Consider the following 17141-nt stretch of genomic DNA (forward strand, 5'->3'; position numbering starts at 1 on the left):
CCAACATAATCCACTTTGTGATTTATAATCTGTTTAAAACTCAGGAAATAATCGGATGTGTTTTTATATAAGTATATTTCATTTCAAATACATTTAAATTAAGACTATTTCTTTTGCTACTTCTGTTGAAATATTGCTATTTGTTTAAAGCAATTATTTGATGCTTGAAAATGTTATTGTTTGTTCGTTTAAAAAACGATAATAATAAAATTAATTATACAAATACAATGAAAATAAAACAATACAAAATAAAATAGAAAATAATAATAATAAAAAATAACATTAATAATGATTCACTATGAAATAATAATAATACAAATAAAAAATAAAATAAAAAACGTATTTAAAAAAAGAATGTATTTGTAGCCCCTCCCTCTTTTGCTCCGCCATCATCTGCACATCAGGACCTCGTGACGCGGTTTGACGTCACCAGCTACACGCAAACACACACACACACACACACACACAGATCGTCGCTGCAGAGTTCAGAGTGTTTTCGCAGCCGGACGGGAGGTTGGTGTTCATGATTATGGGATGTCTCGTTCAAACGCTCGGAGTGTAAAAAGAGGAGCAGGAAACCATGGCAACCGGGAGGGGATCTTACCGTAGAGCTGATTGATCGACGCACGAGACAGATCTCCGTTTCCTGCACAGGTGAGAGTTCAGGCACACACACACACACACACACACACACACACACACACACACACACACACACACACACACACACACACACACACACACACACACAGACACACACACACACACACACACACACACACACACACACACACACAATAATTAGATCTGATTGATGTGTTACTGCTGCATCAGGCATTGGGTAGGAACAATGTAAAGATTAATAACTACAATTATACATAGCAACAGTATACAGATATATGTATATAACATATCTATTTAATATAAAGTACAAATAAAATAGAAGAAAAATATGACAAATTTGACACATTTTTATTTACCCAAAAAACGACAAAGTCCTCCAGAAATGATTGATCAGAAAGCCAGAACACAGGAGTTATGAGGTTTACTTATTTGTGTAATTCATTTACATCCAATTGTTGTTGTTGTTGATATATTTAAGATAGCTAAGAATATCACAGAAAAGTGAGATGATTAAAAACAGGAAATAAACTGAAGAATAAAAGACGCAAACGTAGAAAAATACATTTCTTTCTTCCTGCGCATCCATCCGTGATAATTCCTCTGCATGGACACACACACACACACACACGCAGTCAGTAGGGTGGAAGACGCATGCTTCACTGAACGATTACACACACGGCCTACAAACGTCAAATCCAACAAGCATGTGTGTGTGTGTGTGCTAACATGTATCAACATAACGAGTTCCTACATGAAACAATATCATATAAACACACACACTTTTGCAGAAGATGTTATTAATGTTTTTATTCTACAGACTTCACTCTCATTACATCTTAATCCGTACAAAATCAATTATGCAACACACACACACACACACACACACACACACACACACACACACACACACACACACACACACACACACACACACACACACACACACACACACACACACACACACACACACACACACACACACACACACACACACACACACACACACACACACACACACACACACACACACTCTCTCTCTCTCTCTCTCTGACCCAGTTTTTTATTCTTGGGTGCTTTTATGATATTTTCATATCTTTCTGCCTCGCTCTGGTTTTGTCTTGCAGGTGCAGCTTCCTGCTGAAGAATGTCTTCTTCTTCCTCTTCCTCTTCTTGTCCCTCTTCCTCCTCGCTGCCCTACTTCTGTCCTCGCTGTGGAGACGGTTTTCGTTTCTCGTCCGTACCTGAGCTCCGTGTTCACCTGGTCAGCCGACACACCTACGAGACCCTGCTGGTGCTGTCACAGGTAACATCAACCCTACTTTAAAGAGTCCTCTCCTGCTGATGTTCAGGTGTATATCAGTATGTAGTGTCTCTACTTTAAAGAGTCCTCTCCTGCTGATGTTCAGGTGTATATCAGTATGTAGTGTCTCTACTTTAAAGAGTCCTCTCCTGCTGATGTTCAGGTGTATATCAGTATGTAGTGTCTCTACTTTAAAGAGTCCTCTCCTGCTGATGTTCAGGTGTATATCAGTATGTAGTGTCTCTACTTTAAAGAGTCTTCTCCAGCTGATGTTCAGGTGTATATCAGTATGTAGTGTCTCTACTTTAAAGAGTCCTCTCCTGCTGATGTTCAGGTGTATATCAGTATGTAGTGTCTCTACTTTAAAGAGTCCTCTCCTGCTGATGTTCAGGTGTATATCAGTATGTAGTGTCTCTACTTTAAAGAGTCCTCTCCTGCTGATGTTCAGGTGTATATCAGTATGTAGTGTCTCTACTTTAAAGAGTCCTCTCCTGCTGATGTTCAGGTGTATATCAGTATGTAGTGTCTCTACTTTAAAGAGTCCTCTCCTGCTGATGTTCAGGTGTATATCAGTATGTAGTGTCTCTACTTTAAAGAGTCCTCTCCTGCTGATGTTCAGGTGTATATCACTGTGTAGTGTCTGTACTTTAAAGAGTCCTCTCCTGCTGATGTTCAGGTGTATATCAGTGTGTAGTGTCTCTACTTTAAAGAGTCCTCTCCTGCTGATGTTCAGGTGTATATCAGTATGTAGTGTCTCTACTTTAAAGAGTCCTCTCCTGCTGATGTTCAGGTGTATTTCAGTATGTAGTGTCTCTACTTTAAAGAGTCCTCTCCTGCTGATGTTCAGGTGTATTTCAGTATGTAGTGTCTCTACTTTAAAGAGTCCTCTCCTGCTGATGTTCAGGTGTATATCAGTATGTAGTGTCTCTACTTTAAAGAGTCCTCTCCTGCTGATGTTCAGGTGTATATCAGTATGTAGTGTCTCTACTTTAAAGAGTCCTCTCCTGCTGATGTTCAGGTGTATTTCAGTATGTAGTGTCTCTACTTTAAAGAGTCCTCTCCTGCTGATGTTCAGGTGTATATCAGTATGTAGTGTCTCTACTTTAAAGAGTCCTCTCCTGCTGATGTTCAGGTGTATATCAGTATGTAGTGTCTCTACTTTAAAGAGTCCTCTCCTGCTGATGTTCAGGTGTATATCAGTATGTAGTGTCTCTACTTTAAAGAGTTCTCTCCTCTCAGGGTCGTGTCCGGAGCTCCAGCGTTCTGCTCCCCCTCCCTGGTCCCGTTTTACCCCAGAGACAGAGCTCCTCTCTGGGCCTCTCCCTCCAGATGGACCTGGCCTCCTTCGGGGATCCTCCAGAGGACCTCTCCAAAGCTCTGGCTCTCCCCCAGTCTGTGCAGCCTTTCCTGGATACGAAGCTATGTGAAGTGGGGGTCCTGAACCTGGAGGTCATTGACATCGGGCTGGAAGAGCGTCTAGGACTCGGAGTGGATCTTAAAATCGGACGGATGTTTGCGGAGGTCGAGGAGAGGGTGAACCGACGAGTGTTTCGACTGAAGGCGGAGCTTCGGAAGAGGGAGGCGGAGCTAGAGAAAGAGAGGCGGGGCCGAGAGAGGCTGAAGAGCCAGAAACAGGAAGTGGAGGAGCGGGCGTCGTACCTGTCCAGACAGGTGAGTGCTGCTGGGGGATTACAGATTACTGGAGATGAAATTAAAAACGTGTTTATTTCATCAATATGCAGATTATTTGATCACTAAACAGTATAAATGTCAAAAAGGGTCCAGAAAGTATGTGCTAAACATTTTAGGTGATTCATCTCTAAAGCAGGGGCGGGGAACCTTTTTCCTCTCAAGGGCCATTTCAATTTTTACAATATCCTCAGAGGGCCGTACAAATTATTGACCTCTGCTTAAACAAACTAAAATCACAGCCCATTCATTTCATTCTGTGCAAAGAAAAAGCAACCTCTCAATCCAGATATCTCACCATGACTCGCGCATGCACGTGCACGGTGTGGCGTGACCACCAAAACAGAAAGATATGGACACAAGATGTGTGCACATGTATTTAGTTTCCTATCCATGTGAACATGATTTAAGTGGGGGGGGGGACCTAACCTCCTCTAGGGGTCCGGGGGCATGCTCCCCCGGGAAGATTTTTTTTTTAAATGTTGAAGTTAAAAGCATCAATCTGGTGCACTTTGAGAGCAACATTTGGAGATCTATGGATACATCTCTCAACACCCAGATGAAACTACGGAGCCCCTAAAGGGACATGTAAAAAAAAAAAAAAAGCAGAGAGAAAAAAAAAAAAGTCAGGATAACGAGTTAGTTACTAACTCGTTATCCTGACTTTTTTTTTTACTAACTCGTGCGCACTTTTTTTTGTTGAGAAAGTTACCGGTGCGCCAAGGAGGAAGTGAAGCGCACAGGAGACAACCATTTCATTGCAGACTGTTATGTTTACGTGGGGAAATGACAGTGCATACATTATTTGAGATATATATCGTACTTAGACGGCTAGTGACGGGCGGCCCACTTTGGTACCGGCCCAATGGGATTCGTCCCGAACGTCCCGATGGCCAGTCCGCCACTGGCTCTGTGTGTGTGTGTGTGTGTGTGTGTGTGTGTGTGTGTGTGTGTGTGTGTGTGTGTGTGTGTGTGTGTGTGTGTGTTTCCCTATAAAAGAGCTGCGGGCAGCAGGTACTCTGAGAGTCACGGACATTAATTCATAGATCAAAGCAGACTGGTTTACAGACTCGCCAGTGTTTGGCCAATCCGGTGCTTAAACCAATAGCTCTACACCCCTGGCCGAAATGTCCATAAAATTAAGTCTGACTTCAAAATATATCTCAAATAATGTATGCACTGTCATTTCCCCACGTAAACATAACAGTCTGCAATGAAATGGGTTGTCTCGTGTTCCACTTCCTCCTTGGTGCATCGGTAACTTTCTAAAAAAAAAAATAAAGTCAGGAAAACGGATTTGTTTCTCGTGCGCACGAGAAACAAATCCGTTTTCCTGACTTTATTTTTTTTCTCTCTTTTTTTTTTTTTTTCCATGTCCCTTTAGGGGCTCCGTATGAAACAGAACTGGAAGCAGATTTATTTTTCTTTATGAATATTTGACAAATCACTTTCAAACTGTATTCTTGTTTATTAATAACAACTTTTTTTTACTGTCATATAGTATTTTATACCCGTTTACTTTATGCTCTTATTTTTTTATAATGATCATATAAAGATGTGCCTTCACCTCACTGGTTGTAGAAAAAGCGTCTTATATTCGTTAGCATAGCTAGCTAACCAGATGCTAATAACAACAAAGTGATTGACTGTATGATCAGAATGACAGATGAACAGATCACTGGGCTTTCAACTAAAGACACAGCCATGCAGAAACTGCAGCATGTGTACGGCTCCTTATGGGTACTGCAGTTTCTGAAGTGCCGGAGCGGCGTTCTGGTGCTCTCCGTCAGAACTGCACCCCTGTCAGTCGAGACATATACCACGTGATGACACGTTAGGCTCGTGTTGTGTTCAAGGACCCTGACCTTGGCCAGGAAAAACAGGCACTCGCTTGTTTAATTTGTTTGCGGTCTAGATTTCTTACATTTTTTTCTTTTTTGCGTGTTTATAAATTACCTCGAGGGCCGTACCAAATGGTCTCGCGGGCCGTATACGGCCCGGAGGCCGGAGGTTCCCCACCCCTGCTCTAAAGGGTATCTGAAAAATATCAGAAAAGTAGAGGAAAAATATTCATTTTAAATATCGGAAAAATATGTAAAAAATCCCACAAAAATATATGAAATATCTGAAAAGTAGGTAAAACATACATTTAAATAATATGTCCAAAAAATATATGTAGAATGGGTGGAAAATACACACAATAATATATAAAAAACTATGTAAAGAAAATAAGAAAAGTAGTTGAAAAAATATGTGATATATATATATATATATACAAAATAAATATTAAACTGTTACTAAAAAGTATGTTTTTAAAAGTGATTGATTTTGACTCCAGGTCTGTGCTGCGGTGGAGATGATGGAGCGCCTGAAGAAAGATCTGGAAGGAAAAGACAAAGAGCTGAACGAGCGACAACAGTCAGTACCTGCCCACTTTCATTATTACATTTACACTAAATAAATAATAAAAAATAAAATACTTCGCGTTTCTTTATCTGTAACATGTTATTTTTAGCATTTAAACTTCGATCTAAAAATAATGAATACCAAAAATAATCTATCTTCTGTCTGTTTATAATGAGCTGAACAGAGAAACAGGACGTGATGCACAGACAGGACACGTCATGTTTAATCTGCATCTCACACACACACACACACACACACACACACACACACACACACACACACACACACACACACACACACACACACACACACACACACACACACACACACACCACACACACACACACACACACACACACACACACACACACACACACACACACACACACACACACACACACACACACACACACACACTAAATGTAAGATGACAGTGCAGGCCTGAGGGTGTGTGTGTGTGTGTGTGTGTTTTCAGGGAGATGGTGGACATTGAGTCTTTTCTGAGGGAAACTGCTGAGAAAGAGGCAGAGGCAAAATCCAGACTACAGGTGATCAAATATCTTCTATAGGGAGCTGCAGGAATGAGTCCTAATCCCTGAAACGAGTCAGCATTATGAGTCCTAATCCCTGAAATGAGTCAGCATTATGAACCCTGAAACGAGTCAGCATTATGAGTCCTGAACCCTGAAACAAGTCAGCATTATGAGTCCTAATCCCTGAAACGAGTCAGCATTATGAGTCCTAAACCCTGAAACGAGTCAGCATTATGAGTCCTAATCCCTGAAATGAGTCAGCATTATGAGTCCTAAACCCTGAAACGAGTCAGCATTATGAGTCCTAATCCCTGAAACGAGTCAGCATTATGAGTCCTAAACCCTGAAACGAGTCAGCATTATGAGTCCTAATCCCTGAAACGAGTCAGCATTATGAGTCCTGAACCCTGAAACGAGTCAGCATTATGAGTCCTGAACCCTGAAACGAGTCAGCATTATGAGTCCTGAACCCTGAAACGAGTCAGCATTATGAGTCCTGAACCCTGAAACGAGTCAGCATTATGAGTCCTAAACCCTGAAATGAGTCAGCATTATGAGTCCTAAACCCTGAAACGAGTCAGCATTATGAGTCCTAAACCCTGAAACGAGTCAGCATTATGAGTCCTAATCCCTGAAACGAGTCAGCATTATGAGTCCTAATCCCTGAAACGAGTCAGCATTATGAGTCCTAATCCCTGAAATGAGTCAGCATTATGAGTCCTGAACCCTGAAACGAGTCAGCATTATGAGTCCTGAACCCTGAAACGAGTCAGCATTATGAGTCCTGAACCGAGTCAGCATTATGAGTCCTAAACTCTGAAACGAGTCAGCATTATGAGTCCTAATCCCTGAAACGAGTCAGCATTATGAGTCCTAAACCCTGAAACGAGTCAGCACTATGAGTCCTAAACCCTGAAACGAGTCAGCATTATGAGTCCTGAACCCTGAAACGAGTCAGCATTATGAGTCCTGAACCCTGAAACGAGTCAGCATTATGAGTCCTAAACCCTGAAACGAGTCAGCATTATGAGTCCTGAACCCTGAAACGAGTCAGCATTATGAGTCCTGAACCCTGAAACGAGTCAGCATTATGAGTCCTGAACCCTGAAACGAGTCAGCATTATGAGTCCTGAACCCTGAAACGAGTCAGCATTATGAGTCCTGAACCGAGTCAGCATTATGAGTCCTAAAGCCTGAAATCAGTCAGCATTATGAGTCCTAAACCCTGAAACGAGTCAGCATTATGAGTCCTAAACCCTGAAACGAGTCAGCATTATGAGTCCTGAACCCTGAAACGAGTCAGCATTATGAGTCCTAAACCCTGAAACGAGTCAGCATTATGAGTCCTAAACCCTGAAATGAGTCAGCATTATGAGTCCTAAACCCTGAAACGAGTCAGCATTATGAGTCCTGAACCCTGAAACGAGTCAGCATTATGAGTCCTAAAGCCTGAAATCAGTCAGCATTATGAGTCCTAATCCTGAAACGAGTCAGCATTATGAGTCCTAATCCCTGAAACGAGTCAGCATTATGAGTCCTAATCCCTGAAACGAGTCAGCATTATGAGTCCTGAACCCTGAAACGAGTCAGCATTATGAGTCCTGAACCCTGAAACGAGTCAGCATTATGAGTCCTAAACCCTGAAACGAGTCAGCATTATGAGTCCTAAACCCTGAAACGAGTCAGCATTATGAGTCCTGAACCCTGAAACGAGTCAGCATTATGAGTCCTGAACCCTGAAACGAGTCAGCATTATGAGTCCTGAACCCTGAAACGAGTCAGCATTATGAGTCCTGAACCGAGTCAGCATTATGAGTCCTAAAGCCTGAAATCAGTCAGCATTATGAGTCCTAAACCCTGAAACGAGTCAGCATTATGAGTCCTGAACCCTGAAACGAGTCAGCATTATGAGTCCTAAACCCTGAAACGAGTCAGCATTATGAGTCCTAAACCCTGAAATGAGTCAGCATTATGAGTCCTAAACCCTGAAACGAGTCAGCATTATGAGTCCTGAACCCTGAAACGAGTCAGCCTTATGAGTCCTGAACCCTGAAACGAGTCAGCATTATGAGTCCTAATCCTGAAACGAGTCAGCATTATGAGTCCTAATCCCTGAAACGAGTCAGCATTATGAGTCCTAAACCCTGAAACGAGTCAGCATTATGAGTCCTAAAGCCTGAAATCAGTCAGCATTATGAGTCCTAATCCCTGAAACGAGTCAGCATTATGAGTCCTGAACCCTGAAACGAGTCAGCATTATGAGTCCTAACCCTGAAACGAGTCAGCATTATGAGTCCTAAACCCTGAAATGAGTCAGCATTATGAGTCCTAAACCCTGAAACGAGTCAGCATTATGAGTCCTAAACCCTGAAATGAGTCAGCATTATGAGTCCTAAACCCTGAAACGAGTCAGCATTATGAGTCCTAAACCCTGAAACGAGTCAGCATTATGAGTCCTAATCCCTGAAACGAGTCAGCATTATGAGTCCTAATCCCTGAAACGAGTCAGCTTTATGAGTCCTGAACCCTGAAACGAGTCAGCATTATGAGTCCTAATCCTGAAACGAGTCAGCATTATGAGTCCTAATCCCTGAAACGAGTCAGCATTATGAGTCCTAATCCCTGAAACGAGTCAGCATTATGAGTCCTAACCCTGAAACGAGTCAGCATTATGAGTCCTAATCCCTGAAATGAGTCAGCATTATGAGTCCTAAACCCTGAAATGAGTCAGCATTATGAGTCCTAATCCCTGAAATGAGTCAGCATTATGAGTCAGCATTATGAGTCCTAATCCCTGAAATGAGTCAGCATTATGAGTCCTGAACCCTGAAACGAGTCAGCATTATGAGTCCTAATCCCTGAAATGAGTCAGCATTATGAGTCCTAATCCCTGAAATGAGTCAGCATTATGAGTCCTAAACCCTGAATTTAAACCCCTTTCTGTTGTCTTCAGGTGTTCATCGAGACGCTGTTGGTGCGTGCTGACCGTGCAGAGAGACAGTTACTGCTGGCCAGCTCACACACACATCTGTACACACACACTGAACCTTACACACACCCATACACACAGACACATGGACACACACCTGCAGTCGGGTGGGGGGGGCGCAGTCTGGACGCCAGCACTGAGGACGTCCTGGCAGACAAGATGCAGGGCAGCATCGGAAACAGGGTGAGAAACACAGAAATATTAATATACTGTATATTACGGTATTCAAATATTTAATACATAAAGTATTTCTTGACACGTCCTCTCCCTGATTCCTGCAGAGGAGTTACAGCGTGTCGGGTTCCTGCAGACTGGGGGAGCAGCTGTACAGCCAACATCCCTACAGGTACCTGAACGCATCACGAGTATCACGTTTGCACCATAATAGAAATGATATTGTTCATTTTTTAAGAATAATTTGAAAAATGTTCTCGTAATTTTGCACTTTCCCCTAATAACTCCTTATTCCTTTTTATTCCATTCTATTTCTATGTAAATACTGCAATATTTTACTATATTCGTAAATATTTCTGATATTATTTTATGTTATTTTTCATGACATCAAGTCAAATACCTCGTACGCGTAAACCCACCTGCCAATAAACCTGTTTCTGATTCTGATAATGCAATAATAATAATAATAATACATTGGATTTTTATAGCGCTAGTGCTCAAAGACGCTTTACATTACATTATCTAGGTTTAATGTTCCTCTCCATGTTGCAGTGGTGTTTCTGGTCTGATGCGGACTTCCTCCCTGGGATCTGGAGGATGGGATGAAGAGGGGGGGCTCCAACAACATGTTCCACCCTGGACCAGAAGAGAGAGACCGAGGTACGTACAAAAAAGTGTACATTTAGCAGATTTAGACTAAAATACGCCAATTTATAGTGGAAGTTAGCATGCTAAGCTAATTCCCGTAGAACAGTCTCATGCAAGATGCTAGCAAGGCTGCAGACAAATTTATAATAGAATCAGAAATAATAACATAATATAAGTTAAAATAAATATAATTTTTTATATAAATATAAGAAGTCAAGGTAAAGAGAGAGACCGAGGTACGTAAAAAAAAGTGCACATTTAGCAGATTTAGACAAAAATACGCCGACTTATAGTGGCAGTTAGCATGCTAAGCTAATTCCCGTAGTGCAGTCTAAAGCTGCTAGTTTTGAAGGATTTATAGGTTAAGTATTTTTGCAAGAAAATAAAATGTGCAATGGTCTTTAAAGATAATTTATATAACATTGGCCATGGTGCCTATATTACCCACAATGCAGCAGTGGTTTGTGCTAGTAGCAGCTAATATACATCTTTGTTGTTTTTCTTCTTCTTCTGCATGGGTACAACAATTATGTGTTTAAGATACATGTGCATAAAGTAAAGTAAAAAGGATCTTCCTCTTCTGTTTCCAGGGAGCAGGAGGGAGGCTGTCAGAGGACGTGGAGCAAAAGAAACCTTCGCCAATACAGCACCGAAGAAGAAGAGGAAGAGGAGGATGAAGAAATAGAAGAACAAGAGGAGGAAGAGGAAGAATTCTGGTGCAGCGCTGAGATCAGGAGGCTCGTTTTCGCCCAGAAAAACACACCTGGCTCACGTAAACTGTTTTATTTGTTCATGTTATTGCATCACTTCCTGTGGCCCCTTCAGAATAAAAGCCTCTCCTCTTCCTCCAGATGCCTCCCTTTCACCAGCCCGTCCTCACCTGGCGGACATCTTGCGTTTGAGGGCGGGTCTTTTCTGCGTGTTTCCATATTTGGACGTGCGCTCGCTGCTGCACGCCGCCGAGGTCTGCTCTGATTGGCTGTTCGTTGCTAGGCACCCGGCCGTATGGACACGCCTCCGGCTGGAAAACGCCAGGGTGTCCGCTGAGGTAGGGCGGCCATCTTTGTTGAAATATCGGTCAAATATTATACATAACTAAAACATATTATTGGTCTGATACTATAGAGAACAGAATTCTTAGTTTTTGATTTAGAACTATTTTGGTATTATATTTAAACTCCAAATTCATTCTGATAAATGTATTATATTTATAATTTATATTTATATATTCATTTTATATATATTTATTATATATTGAAAGCTGTAATTTATTTGTACAGGTAGTTTTGGCATGTGTCACCTCACAGATGTGTTTTTTTTATTTAAAAAAAAACCCTCAGTTACTCCATAAAAGAGCTGTAAAAAGTGCATTCATCAGGGACTATTGTGTGTGTGTGTGTGTGTGTGTGTGTGTGTGTGTGTGTGTGTGTGTGTGTGTGTGTGTGTGTGTGTGTGTGTGTGTGTGTGTGTGTGTGTAGTTCCTGACGACACTGTCTCAGTGGTGCACTCAGACTCAGTCCGTGGTTCTGCACAACCTTAAGCCTCGGAGCAGACGAGCCGACGAGACGCGGGAGGATTACCACAAAAACACACGGTAATAAAACACAAAATATCATGCGTCATACTCAGGAAAATCTTTTGAAACCTACCCACTGACTCCCATTAACCTGTGTCTTTACATTTCACTTAAAATCTAATTTTTAACCTTAAAAAAGGACTAAGTGTCCTCACAATGCAGGAGTGCCCTCCACTTGTCCTCACAAAGCATCCAATACAAGCGTACACACACTCGTCATAATTCTGCCAAATTGACTGCTCTCTGTTCTAAGGTGTCTTATGTTTTCTCAAAATTAATTTCATTGCTTCTTGTTTTTTCACTTGTTTAGGCCTATGCATGTTTGTTGTATGGAATATTTTCTGAAATGTCTTTGAATATTAAAAAAAGTGTTTATACATTAAATGTATTATTAGAATTTATTTTTATTAAGCTACATTTTTCATGTTAGCACGAAAATAAGCAGAAAGGATATTATAATAATAATAATAATGCATTTTATTCATAGAGCGCTTTCCTAGAAACTCAAAGACACTTTACAGAGCAAAAAATCATAAAATCATAATTGAAACGACACACTTAAACTATATAAAACACAACATGAACTACAGATTAAAAGCAGTTCTGAAGAGGTGCGTTTCGATTTGTGATTTGAACATGGTGAGATCGGGGTAGTCACAGATGTGTTTGGGGAGTGACAAGGGAAGCAAAGTGCTCCCAAAGTGCATTGTGGGTGTTGTAGTTTACCTGTGTGTGTGTTCTGTGTTAGGGGCGTAGTGGAGCCCGGGGTGGAGGTCCTGCTCCGGTCGGCGGGGGGGAGTCTGCTTCACCTGTCTGTCTCTCAGTGTCCTCACATCCTCACAGACAGAACGCTGTGGCTCGCCAGCTGCTACAGCAGGAACCTGAACACACTCACATACAGGTGAGTTAACCTGTCGCACTGTTCACCTGTCTGTTCACCCGTCTGTTCACCCGTCTGTTCACCCGTCTGTTCACCCGGCTGTTCACCCGGCTGTTCACCCGGCTGTTCACCCGGCTGTTCACCCGTCTGTTCACCCGTCTGTTCACCCGGCTGTTCACCCGGCTGTTCACCCGTCTGTTCACCCGTCTGTTCACCCGGCTGTTCACCCGGCTGTTCACCCGTCTGTTTACCCGTCTGTTTACCCGTCTGTTCACCCGTCTGTTCACCCGTCTGTTCACCCGTCTGTTCACCCGTCTGTTCACCCGTCTGTTCACCCGTCTGTTCACCCGTCTGTTCACCCGGCTGTTCACCCGTCTGTTCACCCGGCTGTTCACCCGGCTGTTCACCCGTCTGTTCACCCGGCTGTTCACCCGTCTGTTCACCCGTCTTCTGTTCACCCGGCTGTTCACCGGCTGTTCACACCCGGCTGTTCACCCGTCTGTTCACCCGGCTGTTCACCCGTCTGTTCACCCGGCTGTTCACCCGGCTGTTCACCCGGCTGTTCACCCGTCTGTTCACCCGGCTGTTCACCCGTCTGTTCACCCGGCTGTTCACCCGTCTGTTCACCCGTCTGTTCACCCGGCTGTTCACCCGTCTGTTCACCCGGCTGTTCACCCGTCTGTTCACCCGGCTGTTCACCCGTCTGTTCACCCGGCTGTTCACCCGTCTGTTCACCCGGCTGTTCACCCGTCTGTTCACCCGGCTGTTCACCCGTCTGTTCACCCGGCTGTTCACCCGTCTGTTCACCCGGCTGTTCACCCGTCTGTTCACCCGTCTGTTTCCCAACATTGGGATAATAAAGTTATCTCTTATCTTATCTTTATAGATAATTTGCCTCCTATTCAGAGTAATATAAATTGTTTTATTTTTCTTTATTCATTGGTAAGTGTATTATTTTTGGAAAATATGTCAATTATGGCCAACATTTTATTATAAATTATTCTAATTGTATAATTCTTTTTTTACCTGTGTGCAGGAGCTCTTCAGATCCTCTTGGTCACGAGGTTCTCTGGGCCCTGGGTGCAGGCTGCAGGAACATCAGCAGCCTGCAGGTGGCGCCAGCTCACCCCTGGTCAGCACACACACACACACACACACACACACACACACACACACACACACACACACACACACACACACACACACACAGGCTCAGTACAATAAAACATATTTGTTTTTCTTTAGCCAACAGCCCACTCGCTTCGGAAACCGCTGCCTGCAGACGATTGGTCGATGCTGGCCCCGCCTCCAATCCCTCAGTGTGGGCGGAGCTGGCTGTGGGACGCAGGGATTGGTCGCCTTAGGTAAGACAGCACTATTGAGACATTTTATGCATTTATGTTCTTTTTGGTCAGTTAGGGTATTTCTTTACAGAGAAAATACTATTTGAGTGTGTGTGTGTGTGTGTGTGTGTGTGTGTGTGTGTGTGTGTGTGTGTGTGTGTGCAGTGCGTAGCTGTGCTCAGCTCCAGGTGTTGGAGTTGGAGCGTGTTTCTGACCTCGGCCTTCAGGCGGCGACGGCGCTGTGTGAGGCCGGACTGAAGAGCGTACACACACTGATCCTCACACACACTCCTGTCAGCGGCCAGGCCCTTCTGCACTTCCACAGTGAGACACACACACACACACACACACACACACAATTATCCCCATACAAAGGGGTTAAAAGAGCTGGAAATAGTGCATTCTTTGGGGGACTATTTTCAGCGGTTGATTAATCCACATGTATTGTTATTCTTTGTGTGTGTGTGTGTGTGTGTGTGTGTGTGTGTGTGTGTGTGTGTGTGTGTGTGTGTGTGTGTGTGTGTGTGTGTGTGTGTGTGTGTGTGTGTGTGTGTGTGTAGGTGTGTGTGAGAACATCAGGTCCATGGGTGTGGAGGTCTCAGTGTCGGATTACTTTGAGGAGCCCGACTCTCAGGAAGCTCAGCATCTGTTCTGGGAAATATTGAACACACTGAAGGTGAGAGGGAGTGAAAACATTATAATTATATAAATAATTAGTGAAATAAAAATAGAAATAAATAGGTAAATATATAAGTGGAAACATAAATGAAAATAAATTAAATGTGGTTTTTTATATTTCTTTCTACAGGTTCTCCAGAAACGTCCCGGTCTGTGTGACGTCCTGCAAGTTAAAACTGGATGAACACACACACACACACACACACACACACACACACACACACACACACACACACACACACACACACACACACACACACACACACACACACACACACACACACACACACACACACACACACACACACACACACACACACACACACACACACACACACACACACACACACACACACACACACACACACATACCTACCTTCAGGGGACATTACATGGACTTACATGCATTTCCTGGAGACTTATCCTAACCTTAACCATCACATGCCTAAACCTAACCAAGTCTTCACCCTAAAATTAATGATTCCCCTTATGGGGACCTCCAATTTGTCCCCATAAGGGAGGCGAGTCCCCACACGTGACTATGTAAACAGATTTAGGTCCCCACAAGTATAGTAATGCTAGGCCACACACACACACACACAATTAAAACAAATTTTTCTAAGTATTTTTTGCACTCTAGTAAAACAGCCCTTAGTCTTCCTTTAGCAATTAACATTTTTTTAAACAAAACTCTTGCATTTTTACTCTATTTTTGACAAAAACCTGAACCATAGTAAAGCCTTCATTCTATCCTAAGAAATACAATTAAGTCTTAAACTATTTTTCTTACCAACAAAGCCGAATCTCCCCGTCTTAATCAGCTTTATTCCCCTTTAAAATAACAACTTCCTCCTTTAATTAACCTCTTGTTATTAGATACCAGAGACCAATGCTAGCGATGAGTACTTCTGAAAGCCATAATCCCTGTTCTGAAGTCATAGAAACCCTTTATTCTCACCGTAAGATGTATTCTAACCTTTATCCTGTAGCTTTACACTCAATATATGCACAACAACACAGATATATTTGCACCAAAGACATTCAGATGTTTTGTGTCGTGTGTTTTTCCGGTTCTTACCTGTCCCCTTGTTGTTATGAAGGTTGTTCTGCATGTGAACGCTCTGCAGAGTCACAAACCCTCAAAGTGCACCCTGTAGGGAGTAAAACTCTAACACAGAGAAGACCTGTCTGTGCTGCCCCAGAACGCCTCGTTGGACGTTTCTCTTTTTCTTCCTGGGTACAGTGACGTGCCCAAACCCAAATGGACCAATCCTTGGAGCCGTTACGTTATGTCCGCGGAGCCGTTAAGTGTTTGTGTGTGAGGATTGGAAGCGACACACACACTCAATCCTCACTTCCTCACACACACACACACACACACACTCTTTTCTCAGCTGCAGCTCCGCCGATTTCTCCTCCCTGAGACGGCGGGACGCGGCGAGGCTGGGAGTCGGTGTGTGCGCACACACACAAACTCCCAGCCAGGCTGCGGGTGTGTGTTCGGGCTGGGTTTCGCTGTCTCGCAGACGGCCACTGGGCTCACAGGGGGGGGGGGGGGGCAGGAGCTCCAACAAGGCGTGTAGGACAGAGAGTGAATACACACACTATACAGAGATGCTGTGAGAAACCAATGTGAGTTTGGAACATTGAACAATGTGAATCTATTCTATAGACCTCAACAATGGAATCATGATCAGTAGAAATGGCCGTGACATGGGACCTTTAAAATCTTTATGTAATTTAAAGCTGCTAAGTGTCGTTTAATAATAACTAAATAATAAATGTTTCTGTTCCCACCTTGAGATATGTGTGTTGTTATTGAGCCGTCTGATTGTTACTATTACAGACTATATGGAGTCATGGGAGTGCCTTCAAAAAAATATATTTGGAAAATTAAGAACAATGGAAGAAGGTGTGGAATCAAGATAAATAAACAAGGAAATAAAAACATTAAAAAAGAATACTAAATCAAGAAGTAGAACTTGTGAAAGTAAAGTAATAAGTACATTTAGAAGATTTGAATGTAAAAAAAATATAAAGAAAAATAAAATCTAAAATTATAATTAAGGATTTGTTTCTGTCCATTTTAATATTAAAAAAGAATATTAATTTAATTTATTTTGCGTATACATTTTCAGAAATAAACACCTTGTTTTCCCTTATACTTTTTACAACATGCTTTTATTATCATGGCACTTTGTCACTCGTGCCCATTCGCCTGTGTGTGTGTTAGTGAGGGTGTGTGTGTGTGTTAGTGAGGATGTGTGTGTGTTAGTGAGGGTGTGTGTGTGTGTTAGTGAG

The 17141-nt window shown here is 42.6% G+C and overlaps 1 protein-coding gene across 3 annotated transcripts; it reads left to right on the forward strand.

Moving 5' to 3' along the window:
- Positions 1-452: 452 nt before the first annotated feature.
- Positions 453-15113, forward strand: LOC117540952 (F-box only protein 41-like). Of its 3 annotated transcripts, none has more exons than XM_034207923.1 (17): positions 453-654; positions 1749-1927; positions 3164-3595; positions 5952-6031; positions 6495-6567; positions 9506-9724; positions 9823-9887; positions 10268-10375; positions 10954-11135; positions 11215-11411; positions 11842-11957; positions 12688-12840; positions 13856-13951; positions 14065-14183; positions 14328-14486; positions 14723-14838; positions 14971-15113. In XM_034207923.1, the coding sequence occupies exons 2-17, from the start codon at positions 1769-1771 to the stop codon at positions 15022-15024; spliced, it is 2328 nt and encodes a 775-aa protein (XP_034063814.1). In that variant the 5' UTR covers positions 453-654; positions 1749-1768; the 3' UTR covers positions 15025-15113. The 3 variants fall into 3 exon arrangements, with proteins under 3 accessions (XP_034063814.1, XP_034063835.1, XP_034063824.1); XM_034207944.1 differs by having other exon boundaries at positions 13859-13951; XM_034207933.1 differs by having other exon boundaries at positions 1755-1927.
- The last annotated feature ends 2028 nt before the right edge of the window (positions 15114-17141 follow it).

Source organism: Gymnodraco acuticeps, unplaced genomic scaffold (assembly GCF_902827175.1).
Source record: "Gymnodraco acuticeps unplaced genomic scaffold, fGymAcu1.1, whole genome shotgun sequence".
Taxonomy (NCBI): Eukaryota; Metazoa; Chordata; class Actinopteri; order Perciformes; family Bathydraconidae; genus Gymnodraco; species Gymnodraco acuticeps.